This window comes from Brachycentrus maculatus, unplaced genomic scaffold (assembly GCF_059751285.1).
Source record: "Brachycentrus maculatus isolate JH-2025_06_01 unplaced genomic scaffold, ASM5975128v1 h1tg000186l, whole genome shotgun sequence".
NCBI lineage: Eukaryota > Metazoa > Arthropoda > Insecta > Trichoptera > Brachycentridae > Brachycentrus > Brachycentrus maculatus.
In genome coordinates this window covers 1,421,018-1,436,978 of record NW_028280937.1, presented here as the reverse complement: position 1 = coordinate 1,436,978, position 15,961 = coordinate 1,421,018, and the positions used below count along the sequence as shown (strand labels likewise).

The following is a 15,961-nucleotide window of genomic DNA, read 5'->3' as shown; positions in this document are numbered from 1 at the left end:
AATTTTGTAGACTTAACTACAAATAATATGCAGATGGTTCACTCCAATGGACCATGATTGAATCCTTCGATTGATGCCCCAGAAAAGACATGCGAGACCTTGCATGAGCATCAAATAAGAAAAAAAAGGCTGTATCATGTAAGACCGGGAAATAGTTGGCAGTTTTCCAGTAAAAGAGAGTTGAGTCAGCAGATCCTTACAGTGTTATAGCACACGGCGCCAGCAAAGTGCCTGATAAGAAAGCCTTCATCGTCTCGGATGCCGCGATGCGCCTTGAGCCGGGAGTGGCGCGGCAGTCCCAGGCGGCCGCCGGAGCCCCACTGGCGCTGCACCACCTGCGTGAAGTGCGTGTAGTCCGGCTTGGGCAGCTTCGACTCCTCATCCAGCAGGTTGAAGATGCCGCCGTTCTTGCTCTCTATCAGGTCTGACAAATACAAAAATTTCAAAATTATTAAATAAATTAACCCATTGTTTGAGGGAAAGTGTCTTTTACATACTGTTGGTAGAGAGCGGGAGATGCTTATAAGCGTTCTATTAGCTTACTTCTGCTAGAGCGCGAAAGACTCCATTATACAGAATGGAATTGGGTTTGCGGTTACTTGTGATAAGTATACTGAGCGTTGGGTGGTAGGGGCTCTCCGGTAGGGGTATTTCGGAATCTTCTTCCAGACTTTCTCCCTCATAAGAGAGTAAGTGCATTATATGAATAAATAACTGCCCAGTCGTGAATTAGACTCACCGATGCATTCCTGGTTATCCACATAGGAGATTTCCGGAAGATTGAGACCCTCAGCCTTGTAAAGATCCTGCTCGTTCTTGAATATCCTCTCATTGAAGAATTGTTGTAGTTTTTCATTGCAGTAGTTGATACAAAACTGTTCATAGCTGTTCACTGTGAAGTACTCTGGAATATAATACAAGAAGATTCATAATATTTACATTTTATTGAACTTTCAAAGGAGTTATATGGCATTTCTCTGCATTCGTCTATGGTTGATTAGCAAGTCAACAAAAGTAATGCGTGTGAATTAAATAATATCTATAGTAGGATCTTTGCTGCGTTCAAATGTTAGTAAAAAAGTAAGGAGATATTCATTTAATATTATTATGAATACACGCTAGCTTCATCGTATTTCAGACAGCGTTTGACAAAGTACAACATAAGAAATCCGTGACAAAAATAGTTAGAACACAAGGGATATAATAATAAAGGTAACCCCTACTGACATTTAAAAGCTGCAGTAAAGTTGAAGACGAAATAACAATGGATATCCACAATTGTCATGTTGGCAAAGATGTATAGCTTTCACCAATTCTTTTTAACTAATACTTAGAAGAGGGCTGTACAGGAGGTACAAGGATCAACTGAATGCCACATTGAGGTTGGCGGGGATGAAGGTGTCTGGGAGTCGAAGGCTAGAGACAGAGATGGGTGGAGAAGCTCCGTGAAAGGTGTTCACGAGGTCTCTGGACACGGAGTGCGCAGTGTGTGCTCCAATTATTAAGTCCAAAATTGGCATGTTTAGTCACATCACTCATAAAAAACAATATACTCGGGCGCGAATTGGGAGCTATTATTATTACTATTACTTACAAGATATGCCATACTCAGAGAGGCACTTGAAATATATGATAAGATAGTTATAAATGGGCAGATAATTAATAATATATATTATTTTTTGATATCTCATCAAAGATGAAGAAGAATATGGAAGTCTGGGCATTTACGGGGCTGACGACCGTCATAGGCTGGTTTAAGTGATCACTTTACACACGTGTAACATTCACCAATTCTACCCATTATTGACAACCACACTTCTCACATTCTTGGAGGTTCTATATATATGAACCAATTTAGAAACCTTGTTCTTGAATAACTAGAACTTCACTAGAGACATCTATTGGTGAGATGTAAAGAAGCTTTTTACTAAGCAGAAACTCTTATATTAGTATGTGAGGTCCGAATCCTGGATTACAATCACACACATGAAAAACGCCAGAAAATACCATTTTCATTTTTATTATTTAAGCTTATAATTTGACCAGATAATTTATTTACAACATTTTGTAGATAATCCAGATTTTGTGAACAAGTATTTGGACACACTCAAAATGTTGTAATAATATTTGTTATGCCAGTCACACTGTCATAGGAGAAAAGTAATTTACCAAATCCGGCAATGTCCAGAATTCCGATGTAGTAGGCTGAAGCCTGGAAGGGAATGCTCTGGTTGATCCTGTTGACTATGTGATCGAAGAGCCGACTGTAGACTGCCTTGGCCAGCGCATCCCGCGCATTGTTGGCCTCGTACACCTTCAAAGGGACCCTGCAATGTGGAACGCATTCATGAGTCCACACTCAAACACTTATCCTATATTGCTATACCAAAAAATACAGCGACACTATTTTCCATTCCATTACTAGGATCTTCGGGTAATGAAGTCAATTTGTCTCATAAAACTATTTGTGAAATAATGTGTAAAGTTTTGTTTAATTTTTCATCTTTATTTGTGTTTCAGTCTTGTTTATTTTGTTTTACCATTGTTCTGACTATGTTTTTTAATATGGTTCATTATTTTTAGTGTATTCTACTTTTTTTGTTTGTCCATCTTCGTAGTATATGGTCAGCATGCTCGGCTACCGTACTGAAGGTCCAGGGTTGGATTCTATGGTGGGGGGGTCAAATAAATATAAGTGATTTTTCACTGTAATATTTATTCAATATTACCCCGGACTGGTACCTGAAGCGCAGAGCTGATCACATTTACTTCATGTGTTTAACAATCAAGATAGCACTTCTTTCGTAAGATGCAGTGCCCTATGAACCATTAGATGCGGATAAGGGGGTAGAAGTAGAAGTACATATTTCTCTTTGTGCTTTTGTTTTTTTTTTACATTTATTATTTACTTTGTTTTAAAATTTTGTTATTTTTGTAGGTACCTTGTTGACACATTTTTGTCGGGCGATCTTTTTTTATCAACCTCGACCCTAATTAGTTAACTACTTAGGGTCATATATTAATCAGAATATATTAAAAATAATAATAGCTTTTTGGCATCTCTACCAAAAGTTGCTTACTTTGCTTAATAGAACGTGTAAAAACGTCTCCCGCTTTACCAGCAGTATGTAGAAACAATGTGTTAACCTTAATCCTAAAATGAGTGATGGAAATTACTCATTGGGAATATTATATATGTTACTCTTATGTACCGTAGAACGAGGCTACTTGAACTTTGATGTGTTACTTGAGCCCAGTACAAAAAAATATTTAGATTGTGGTATCGATCGAAGTATCGTGACAATAAGTGTCACCTGTCAGGGAAACAATGAATCATGTCGATAGGTTCATTATTGTAGACCAAATACAGATTTAATTTTTTTTTGTACTGGGCTGAAGTAACACTTCAAAGTTGAAGTAGCCCCGTCCTACGGTATATAATATGTTATAAATAATAAATAAATGTATGAGGGTGGGTGTGGGGGAGTGCACATACATGATGGCGGTGCCCTTGGCGCCGCCGCGCGAGCTCTGCATGAGGCGGGACACGAGCGCCATGCGCAGCTCGCCGGGCTCCACGCCCAGCAGGCGCGCGGCCTGGAGCAGGGCCGCCTCGCCGCCCTGCGCCACCACACAGCCGCCGCGCGCGCCCTCCGCCTCCTCGAACTGCACGTTGCCCAGGTGCAGCACGGCCGCCACCACCGAGAAGATGCCCGCGCGCTCCGCCTCCGAGACGCCCAGCCGGGAGAAGGCCTGCCACATATACACTGATCAGATCTACCTCAAAACATTAAATATGCTTACAAGTATACAATTTCTTTCTTTGAAAGAGAAGTTAGTAGCATTCATTATTTACCTGCCTTTGGTATTAATAACAAGGTACACAAAATTTGATTTACTTAAAATTTTCTAACCGAGTGTTGATATTTTAATAATTTTTATTAAAAACTTTTGAAGTTAAATCATCGTACTACTAAAATATGTTGAAATAATTCCTAAGAAAAATATATTTTCGTATAGTTATAAAAAGTAAGTTTCGTAAGCGACTTATACGAAGACATAGGCTGCTCGACGTATGAGGAGCTGAAGAGGACTTCCCAAAATAGGCAAGAATGGCGAAAGAGGTGTCATTTGTTGCTACCGACCAATCCGCAGGATTGAGACCAGAGAGAGAGTTATAAAATAAAACAGGGGTATTTTGATCTTGGCAACCGTGAAAATTAGACAAAATAACATTTCTCTTGACCCTGAGCCACGTTGAATGCGGCGTTTGATGGGGAACTTAATGTTTCACAAATAAATAAATTGATTCTTACCTGATCTAATTTATTAAAATCTTCGACATCATCGAGCATCGGGTCTTTTAATCCTCCTTTAGTTTGCTGTTGTTTGCTTTTCTGATTAGGGTGCAATTTTTTTTCTGTCGTTGAATTTGTAAAATACTGCGTGCAGCCTTGTTTAAGATACTGCGGAAAAAATAATTTGCCAATCAAAGCGTGAAAAAATATACAAGAAAGATTGGTAAAAGAGAAAAATTAGCGACATACGTGATAGTCATCCGGTTTAGTGATTTTGAGAGCCTGCCGCAAGGCTTCCGGTGCCCCGGCACACAGGAGGTAGAATACGTGATAGTTCCTCTCTTCCGGAGCTTGAACGCATATCCGGGACTTCTCCAGAAGATAGTGAGAGATGAATCCACCTACCACTTGCCATTTATTACTGAAATGGACCTCCATAAACTTTCCAAAGCGAGAACTGTTGTTGTTGCGAGTCGTCTTGGCATTGCCAAAAGCTTCTAATACCGGGTTGGCTGCAAACCAAATAAATAGGTGAGATATATAAGCTATTGTTGTACTCTTTCAGAACTCTCCATATAGGTATGAATTATAACCTCACAAATTATTATTAAGTATTATTGTTTTGTTTAAATACAGACAAAAATGATTACGACAAATCAAAGTCCCGTAAATATACATTTAAAAAAAAAAAAATCTCATTGGTCCTTCCAGAAAATTAATATTGGGCAGTATCAAAAGTGTCACAGACTGTGTGCTGACGCCAGGTAAAGAGTTACCATATTCCAAGTTATAAATAACGTACAGACTACATAATGAGACATTAGTGCCGCCAGTTGGTCATTCATATTGAATAATTTAGTTTAAACGGTTGGGATCTTGACAACTTAAATGCTTAAATTAATAAATTACAAACTGATATATTTTGAATATAATTTATATTTAAAGCACTGACTTTGTTATTTTCCATTTTAATAATTAAATTAAAATGTAACTTTGTTTAAAATCACATAAATATATTATAGTGATTTTAAAACATAGTAACATTTTAATTACGAGATATTTTGGTTTCTGTTGGGCATTTTCACTTACCGTCTAATATCTTCTGCTCTATAGGTCCAGCGCCGGCCGCATACAGATCGCAGAGGTACCTCAGGATGTACTTGGTGGACTCGGTTTTCCCGGCTCCGGATTCTCCCGACACAATAATGGACTGGGATTGTTTCATGGACTTCATGTCTCGGAATGACTTGTCCGCTGAAAAGTGTCAAGGAGTTCTCGAATTATCAGTCTACTACAGTCTTTCTCTAAGTGGGCGAAAACAAAGTGGTGGCCTAGAGGGGGGCGGTAAGGGCCCAGAAAAAAATAAGGGGTGTTAAAGTGGTTTAGTTTTAAAATTAAAATTGATACTCTTAATATTATAAAGTTGAGTTTTTATTTCTCCCACTGGTAAAAAAGTGTCATTTGGAATTAAAGTGATGAACATTATTGTGGTTTGCGAAATGTGGTAAAGTAAAAAAAAAATTAGGGGGCGCTGAAAATGATTTGATTTTCAAAGTGGGCAGTAGATGACATAAGTTTGAGAACCACTGGTCTACTATTTAAGAATGCTTTTTGGAAGAGAAATAGTAGTAATGATAATAATAAAAAACAAACACATAAAAAAGATTGTCAAAAGCTTTACAGTCGGACCTCAGGGTTAACAAAAGGCCAACAAAGTTATGATGTTTCAACTTACCGATAGCAAAAACATGCGGTGGCAGTTTCCCTAAAGATTGTCCATGGTATTTTTTAATAGTTTCCGAAGTGTAAAGGTTAGCTATATCCTTATAGGGATTGACAGCTACTAATATGTTAGCTACGTATGTCTGGAAATATAAAATACATTTATTTAAGCATCAATTTAAACACAACGAATGACAATGGTTGAAAATGATAAAATTGACATTTTGTATTTATTATTATTATTATTTTAATTGAAATTGCGACTGGGATAAACAAAAGTCTAGCTATTTCACCAAAAGATTGTGAATATTGGAGTTGCTAAGATGTGAGGAAGCTTGTAAACAAATTATACTCTGCTGCAACGTAAATATGAACAAGGAGACCTATATATTTTTTCGTTAGAGAAGTAGCTAAGTTATTATTGAAAATTATGAAATTTATTGAATATAATTTATGTGCCCAATCGGCAATTGGAAATAAACTGAATAAACCTGTTAAATTTTTATTTAGATAGTTTTCAAACGGTTACTATCATACATCATTTAAAATTTGTCACAAGGACCTGGAAAAAATAAGACTACAGTTCGGCATTCTATGCGTGTGCGCCTATCTTACTTATGAAAGGGGATACTATTTACATGTTACTATTTTTTTTTACTTACATATATTTTTTCCTTCTTATATCGCATCTTAATGTTATTTAGGAGTGTTGCTTCATTTAAGAACATCAAATTACCTGCAAAAGAAATGAAACGTTAATTAAGTAAATGCTTAAGATACTAATTGTCCTTTCCCTTATTGTTACAAGCACACAAAATACCAAGCTTCATTGGGTACAAAATAAAGAATCATCATTGGCTGATTAAGTTATTTGGAAATCTTTAAGTCAGCATTTTAACTAAAGACGGCACGCAAATAAATTAAGGTCATTCGTTTTTGTCAAAATGGAAAACATATCGCTCACTCCTTTCAAGAACGTCATAAATCAAAAAACTTGATTTTTCAGGAGAACGTTTTTAAAGTTTAAAAATATAATACAATGTATCAAAAATAAATATCAAGCCACTAATTAAACTTTTTACTGAGCAACAGATCTTTTTAGGTAAAACCTGAAGGTTTTTTCTACATTTGAAAAATATTTAGTATATTTAAAAAAAAACAATCAAACAATACATTTTCTTCAAAATGCAGAAACAACACTTTCTGCTCTGTAGCGGGTAAATATTAAGTTTAAAATATGCCTTTCACTGGGATATAGTACATTTTACGGGCATTCCGAAAACATGCACAACTGAAAATTGACGATTTTTTATTTATGACGTTCTTGAAAAGAGTGAGCGATATATAAAAACAACAACTGTGTAGTATTTTTTTTCACTTTTATTTTATTTAAATACTGACAGGTTTTGTAATTTTTTACCAGTTTAACAATGTCAGTAATCACGGTCACTGGTCAAGTAAAATAAAAGTGGAAAAAACTATAAACATAGCTGTTTTTCTCTTCTCCGTCTTAGTCCTCAATACCGAGAGGTTGACCCTTGTGGAAGCAATGACTCTTCTCCAGTTATCCCTTAACTGCGCTGCACGTAGCGCTCCGACCACCGAGGCACCTGCTGCTGTCTTAACTTGATCTATCCATCGTATGGGAGATCTTCCTCTACCTCTCTTCCCCTCTAGATTACCAATCACAGTCGTTCCAGACTATCCTCACGCGCTATGTATAGATATTGGCCAGAGTTAAGCCATCCAAGTGTAACTCCTGACAAATGGACTCGGTGTGTCTAACTGTCCATGGAATTCGGAGCATGCGCCCGCAACACCACATGTCGAAAGCGTTAATTTTTCTCCTTTCTGCGGCTTTTATGGTTCATATTTCAGTAGCATAGAGAATAATGGAGTGGATCAAACTCCTCACAAGCTTTATATTGGTGTTGTTACTCACACCCCGGTTTTCCAGATTTTGTCTAGCTTAGACATGGCACTTTTGGCGATGGCGATACGACGTCTGATCTCTCCTTCACAAGTTCCTTCAATGCTAATTTGAGATCTAAGGAACTGAAATAATTCACTTACACCAAGAAATTTCTAACCCTTATCCACACCGATGTTGCATAGGGCACTGCGTAATATAAACGCAGTGTTATCTTGATCGTTAACACATGAAGGAAAGGTGATCAGCCCTCCGCTTCAGGTACCAGTCCAGGATACTATTTAATAAATATTAGTGCGAAAAAATCACTTTTATTTATTTGACCCCTTCCTGGGAATTGAACCTGGGACCTCCAGAACGGTAGCCGAGCGTGCTGCGTTGCGTTACGGTGGCGGACAAAACTCCACCAAGGAATGTCAGCATAAAACTTAAATTTAATAAAATTGAAGACATTGTAGTTCAACATGGCCACCCATATACAGCTTGATTAAAAGTGAATTTAACATGATAAACATATTCAACATGATAAATAGTGTCTTTCTTAAAGTTGATAGTTAAATTGCCGTCTCACATCTGGAACCAATTGATGATGGAATTTTCACAAGACTAGGTATAAGTTTCCAGGTTTCCCCCCGTTAACTCACAGTTGTCGTCCACCTCCCGCTCGGGCTCGCCGGCCGGGAAGACGTCCTCGAGCGACACGGTGCGCGCGCCCAGCCGCCGGTCCAGCGGCAGCAGCTCCACGCCCTCGCCCAGCAGCTCCCGGATGCGGCCCAGCACGAAGCACTCGCCCGCGTCGCGCGCCCACACCACCTGCTGCTCCATCCTCCTGCTGGTCTGCTACCCTGGTAGCCTGGTCACCTGCCGACACACATCCACCAAAATCCATCAGTACACTTACTTCTTTATTACTGTACTTATGTCCTGTCATTCTCCGGACCGCTCCTGGGAGGTGGAAACTCTTATGAAATACCACTTATTGATTTATTGTAACTGCAGACAATTGGTAGCATTCCATATTGAATTGTTGGGTAATATATCCAAAATAAAACACGGTTTTTGTTGGATTGAATTCTACATTTATTTATGTATATTTTAAAATGTGACGCATTTCGTCTTCTTAGGACATTATCAAACACTCATGTGTTTGATAATGTCCTAAGAAGACGAAACGCGTCACGTATTAAAATATACAAAAATAAATGTAGAATTCAGTCCAACAAAATCCGTGTTTTATTTTGGATATGTTAGCCAACAAACCACTTACTGAGTTTTATTTCATTACACAAGACTAGTTTCGAAAACTTCAATTGTTTTCATCGACAGGTGATTAGTTAAACATTGTCTATGAAAACAACTATAGTTTTCGAAACTTGTCATGTATAATGAAATACAACTCATTAAGTGATATTTTACAAGTGTTTTTTTTTTAATAATCTACATTTCATTTCACAAAGTTAATGCCGAATCAATAAATAATATCTGTTTAACTTCTTCTTCTTCCTCTTTATTTAGGACTATGTCCTGCCACTCTTCGATCCGCTCCTGGGAGGTGGAAGACCCGCTATCTCTCCATCGTTTAGGTGGTCTGCTACCTCTCACGCTGCTGTCCGCTGCTATCCCCACCACTCGATCCGAACTCGCTCTTCCCTTAAGCTTACTTACTAAACCTAAGAATGAGTAATGGTTGAGTGGGAAATGCGATGACTGACCATTTTCTGCAAATGTCTTTATTGCACTGTTCCGTGTCTGTCTGCTGTGCTGGTCGAGGTTATGGAGGCATCTGTGTTGTCTCTAGCTGACTAACTGAACTAACTAAATACTAATCTCTTTCACTGCCTACACAGGGGTACTTCTAGAAAATTTGGTGGTGGATTTACAAACTTGTATTTATTTAGATTGGCAGTGACAGGGATATTGAAAGCTTTTAAATGTAAATTCACAGTAAAATTGGGATACAATTTTGTTTTATATTTTCAATAAATTTCGCAATATGGTTTTTTTTTAAAAATTGCTTTGCAAGAGAAGGTCTGTCAGGAACCCTAGATGCTTCTGTATCAGATCTGAGAATGCGGTGGGACAGCTTTCAATAGTACCTATCATCAAATGTGGAGGTCCTCACCAAAAAGTTACGTTTCCAATATCGTGCAAGATATCATTTGAATGCAAATCTGTTCTATTTACTTTATCCAGTGGAACCTCTCATAACGAGTTATTCACATAACGAACAAAAAAATAGTTTAAAACAGTTTTCTAGTTAAAAGGGATTAATTATTTGTCATCAATTCATATTTTCATTAAGGTTTTTTTTCTAAATCTATATTACATTCCAAGTTTTTACACCCCTTAATAATTAAAAAGTAATTTTATTTGAATAAACGTTAAAAAAATACATAACGTAAAAAAAAAATTCTTTCGGCCTAGAACGCATTATCGTATTTTACATTGATTTGTATGGGAAAAATGTTTCGCTTAACAAGTAAGATACTGGAACAAATTAAACTGGTTATGAGAGGTTCCACTATCGATTAAAAGATAAAACTTAATTTTCACCTATAGATGAAAACATGTGTAAGTTTTCGAAACTAGTCGTGTATAATAAAAATAAAACTAATTAAGTTGTTTATTACAGGTGTTAAATTTAAAAAAAAAAACAATAATAGTTATGCTACGTAAATGGACATACAAAGGTTACAATTATTGAATAGTCAATGATATTTGTACGGCTTCTGGAAAGTTCAAAGACTTCAAGCCATACAATAAGAAATCACTACAATGTTCTAGTACAGGGGTCTCTAAACTACGGTCCGCGAGCCAAATCCGGCCCGCCAGTGTCTTCAATCCGGCCCGCGAGAGCCAATGGGTTATTTTGGTTGTGATAAGTTGTGTAAAATGCGTAGAATGATCGTAACTCGGTTTTATTTACTTGCCAGGTAAAGCTTTTCATAAAAAATCAACTTAAGAATAATAATTAACAAATAATTAAAATGAATGCAACTAACATTATGAATGTATTAAAATATAACATATAAACATTTTAACAACGAAATAGTATTATTTATTGATTTGGCTTTAAGAAAAGATAAATATTTGTGTTTTTATTATTTACACAAATATTTCAATTTCATACTAATTCTGTGAGCCTAAGCGGCTCATTTTTAGCTATCAAATTGTGATAGAGTGGGTTCGAACCGAGGAACTCTGACTTGAGAGTTCGCGACACTAACCGCGGGACCACAACCCGACACATGTAGATGACAGGTGATCACATCGAAGTACGATGATAACATCTGTAGTTTTCGAAACTGGTCGTGTGAAACATAACTCAATTAGTGGTATAATACAAGTGTTTCATTTTGAATATTCAACACAATGTGAAGTAACTAAACTAACGAATTTAGCAAGCGTATGTTCAGTCAGGGCGCGTACCTACTCGGCGAGTAGTGGTGTAACGGTTAGCGTGTCTAGCTACCGTGCTGGAGGTTCCGGGTTCGTTTCCCAGGGGAGGGGGGGGTGAAAATAAATTTTGTCGATTTTACACTCTAATATTTATTTAATAATACCCTGGAGCGCAGGAGTTATCACCTCGCCTTCATGTAAGCAATAATCAATACAACACTGCGTCAATACGATGCAGTGCCTTATGCACCATTTGGTGCGGATAAGGGTTAGAAGAAGAAATAAGAAGTCTAGAAATTATAGATAATGGCGGGAAAACCAAAACAGTTTTGGCCCTTGAAACTTACTGCCCCAAGGCTGGAAGTTTGGATACCCCTGGTCTAGTGTACATATGAGTATTTTAAAGTACTGCACAACGTCGCTACGTACAGGTGGGCGCGTCACAACGGGAGATGTATGGACAGAATACAGAATGAACTAAGTACGTATAGAAACCACGAGAACGCACGACTAATTTCGAAAATACTAAGAAAATTCAAAATGAAAAGAGCAATGTAGGCAGATGAAAAATACCGCGAAGATGTGTGGAGTTTTGTCAGGACTGTCGAAAGCTTTTAGGTCTTTAAAGCCAGTAAATGCGTTAAAACAAATAATAATATGAGCGATCGATTTCAAATTATTTTCTTCCTCGTGGAGTATGGTGTCCAGTAGGCAAGGTGTCTAGTGGTCGAGTGGTCGAGTGGTCCAGCGAACAGTAATCGAGGTGTGACGGACACGCTCCGAAAACAGGCGACTAAACAACTACACTGCAGTCAAAAACTCTTAAAAATATGCAAAATATAAGTACTACCATATACGTAAGAAAAAATTGTCTAATGGAATCATCACACAGACACACCTCGGCCATATAATAGTATTTTTATTGTAATGGCAAATATTAGGTTCACCCATCATAAATTTTAAAAATACCTTTATAAACGTGGATTTTTTTTACCTTGATTGTAATTTAGAATCCACGAGATTTAAATTTGATTTTCAGGGATTGAATCACCTTGTTCGATATCTGTGTTACCAACGTAAAGCATATTGAGGATATTAAGAATACTTGAAGGAATAGTACGAATTTATGCATTTTTTTAATGTTTTTTTATCGTAATGTCTCCCAATAAAGTCAGCTGTAAGTAGCAATATTTATTTCAAAATCTAACAAGGCATACGTATGTATTTTATTAACGATTTTTCATAATATGGTTGAGCGTAAAGTACATAAAAACAGCGCATCTTATAATCCATTACATGATTTTTTCTGCAAAAAAAACAAATACATATTTCTTTATATAAAGATCATTTAACTATTAGAAAAGTTGTTCCGATATGCAACTTGGTTGTTATATTGCAATTCGCGAGAAGAAAGCTCACCGCGAAAGCGGTTTCACTTCTATACTTTCCTCAGTATATGTTAGCTTTACAACAACAATGTATCAAGCATACGGTCGTTTTTGTATGGGATTCTTGCAGTCGGGCTTCGGAAAGAAGAAAATGCCGGCTGGAAACGCGCGTTTGCCGGCTACGTTAGACCAAGGGTTATTCGTGAACGGTCAATTCTTGCTCTGTTTAGGTACACTGATCGAGTAATCGGTTCTTAATTTTGAATGGATCTCGTTCATGAACGCTGATCCTTTATATCGAATATTTTGCCCTTAACCGATGGTAAACATTTAAAATGCGGTCATTAAGACCAGATCACTTCAGATTCACAGAGTGAAACAAATCCACAGAAGCGGATCTTCTGAATGATCGGATCTTTTTTTTGTGGCCAAGGGATCTTGCATCCCTTTTGTCACTGCGACCATATTAGGTCTATTGTGACCTCCCTCTGTATTACAGCTCACTCTCAAGACCTACATGAGTCATGTGGCTGACGACCTGTCTTGGTGGTAAAAGCTTTACCTTCTCGGAGTCCAGTAGTGGTCCTCCAAGGATGTGACTTTGTTTGCTCGATCGGATCTTACCCACCTCAAAGGGTGTATAGGATCTGTTTTCACGTTTATTAGCCATGATACGGTAAATGCGAGCATTATGACACGGTATTTATTTACTAGAATAAACTAATTCCCTTAACAATAGGTTTTTCAGGGACATTTTCTAACGGGGGAATGTCGGTTTTACTAAAATCGAGCGATTTAAAATACCGCCTAGGTAATATTACGTTCAACTCGGAGATTATAATCTGTTATTCCGGTATTTGAGTAGGCACAGTGACAGGCGTCCAACGAACCATTCAGAATGCGTCTTAAAAGCAAAAGACGTATGAAATTATATTATGCGATACGCTTTCTACAATTTCTGAGGAAATAATATAAAAATTATTGTTAAGTACATAATAATAATATGAGATAAGTATACAGAAGATACGGTATAAATATGTCGACATAATAAATATGTGCGTGTATTACAACTTTATTAGAAATTGCAAAGACTAGGTAAGGTAAACATATAATCAGCTATAATATTATCGTATACATTATTGCTGTATTTTCTTTATTCCAATAAAAGCCAACTTAACACGTTAAACGCCATGGGGGGCACCAGTGTCTCAATCAAGAGCTATATTGAAAATGCTTTAACTATGGAACCCATCGTCAAATCAAAAAACGAAATAAACAAAATACATTAATTATATTATTAAAAAACGTAAATTACCGAAAAGATTTTTTTGTGGATTTCAAAATTGACGAATTTTAGTATTGGCGTTTAACGTGTTAAACAAAATTATGACACTCCGTGACATCGAGTCATAACTACATTTTTTCCCTTCATTCTGTGATTTTGTTTTCATAAACCCTTGCTATTTCTTTGCAAAAACTACCTAACCTTCGCATAATTAATGTTCAAGTTATATATCTGCATCGATCCAACGAGGCACACTATGCACCGTATCATGCGGACAGGGATTAAAGAAAGAAGAAAGAATAAGCAAAAACGGTTCTTTGATTGCGTAAACTTATTGTTTTAAATCCACATAAGTAGTTGATTTAACGAGATTATCGAACGAGTGACAAATAGTTCATAACTAATATAAATACAGGTTAATTTACGATATATTTTTTTAATGTGTTAGACCGGTTCGCAACCCAATTTAGCTATGAGCGCAATGTTACAAAAAAGGTTTAAAAATTGTATTGTGCAGGTTTCTTTTATTACAATAAAAAGAGAGAAAAAAATTATAACTTTTTATTATAAATAATAAATTTATATTTTGCTTATTTGTTTTTCAATAAAAAATTACTTGGTAATTTTATTTTTATAATCTGTTCAATAGATTCTATTGTTACACGTGTTTCGATGCATTCAGCATCACCGTAATACGGTGTTCGATAATGATGGTGACTGCGTCGAAACACGTGTCACGTTAGATTTTAAGAAAGAGTTATATTTACCAAGAATAATTAAGATGAAAAATGGATAAATTTACCACAAAGTACCTGCAGAATAAAATTATCAAGAAACATTTAATTTAATCAATATTTTAAAAGAAGATTTTTATAAGGTTTTGACAGTGTTTTATGCCGATATTTCAATGATTCATTTGCTGTAGCCATGAAAATTACACCCAGAAATTGTATTGTTCTGAAAATCAACGTACCTATAAATTTGCTGAGAAAGTCGACCTGCAAATTGTTGTTTATGAATACAAAGTAAATAATGACCTTTAGATAACATTTTAGAATGAGGTATAAGAGGTATAAACCAGCGTAAATATCGCCAAAATGTCTCGTATAAAACGAGTCTCATGGCATTTTCAAGAATGCGTTAAAAATAAATATTATAATTTATGTTTTAAGCCGATTAATTAAGTATTGCGGTTTTGTATTTTAATTTCCATTTAAAAATATATATGAATACATTTATCTTTAAAATGCCACCAAATGAAAATGTGATTAAACGTTCAAATAAATGCAAAGTGACTGCTTTAAAAAGTAAACTATTTATAATTTCGACGGCCCCTACGTAAAGTACTTTAACTGCAAATCTGTTACTTTACAGGAGAGAGCTTAGAAGATTCTTTCAACGTATTTTTTTTTATTAATTAACGGTTTTATCTGAAATTCTAAACTAGTATTATACATTCAAAACACGATAAAATAATGTATTAAATCGTTTTTAAACTTTATGCTTTGTCAAAATTAAGTAGTTAGCGTTTTAGGAGTTCAGTTCATTTCGAAAATTCGATGTAGATAGCGTTTTATACGCCTGAAAACTAGTCGTAATTTATTTTATATTTGTAGATAACGGTCAGTTGATAACATACATCAAATATCTCAAAATTGACAAAAATGTAGTTAGAGCACTTTACGTAGGGCACGTCGATTTGACATTTTTGGTATTGAAAATAAGTTTTTCTTCGAAATAAATATATGGTTTTGAAAAGAAGAGTTGAAAGGTAAGGGGCTAAAAAACTGATAAAAATTATTTATTCGCCAAATTTCAATATAAGTATAAGTACCATATTCTAAAAAAATGTGTAAGGACAACATGTGTGGCTTCTCGGGCAGCCGGTCGCCTACTGACTTTGTATATTTGAAAATACACCATTAGGTTATCAATTTGA

At 36.2% G+C, this 15,961-nt stretch overlaps 1 protein-coding gene across 4 annotated transcripts in view; it reads right to left on the bottom strand.

The window, feature by feature from the left end:
- The window catches only part of jar (Myosin heavy chain 95F jaguar), a 56,156-nt gene that overhangs the window by 10,416 nt on the left and 29,779 nt on the right, over positions 1-15,961 (bottom strand). For all 4 annotated transcript variants that reach the window (XM_088262686.1, XM_088262687.1, XM_088262688.1 and 1 more), the window contains exons 2-11: positions 8,595-8,811; positions 6,683-6,756; positions 6,034-6,163; positions 5,388-5,552; positions 4,548-4,810; positions 4,317-4,466; positions 3,497-3,753; positions 2,170-2,327; positions 740-904; positions 201-424 (exon numbers count right to left, since the gene is read on the bottom strand). In XM_088262686.1, the coding sequence (XP_088118812.1) occupies positions 201-424; positions 740-904; positions 2,170-2,327; positions 3,497-3,753; positions 4,317-4,466; positions 4,548-4,810; positions 5,388-5,552; positions 6,034-6,163; positions 6,683-6,756; positions 8,595-8,775 (1,767 nt within the window). In that variant the 5' untranslated portion in view covers positions 8,776-8,811. The remainder of the gene's footprint in view (positions 1-200; positions 425-739; positions 905-2,169; positions 2,328-3,496; positions 3,754-4,316; positions 4,467-4,547; positions 4,811-5,387; positions 5,553-6,033; positions 6,164-6,682; positions 6,757-8,594; positions 8,812-15,961) is intronic.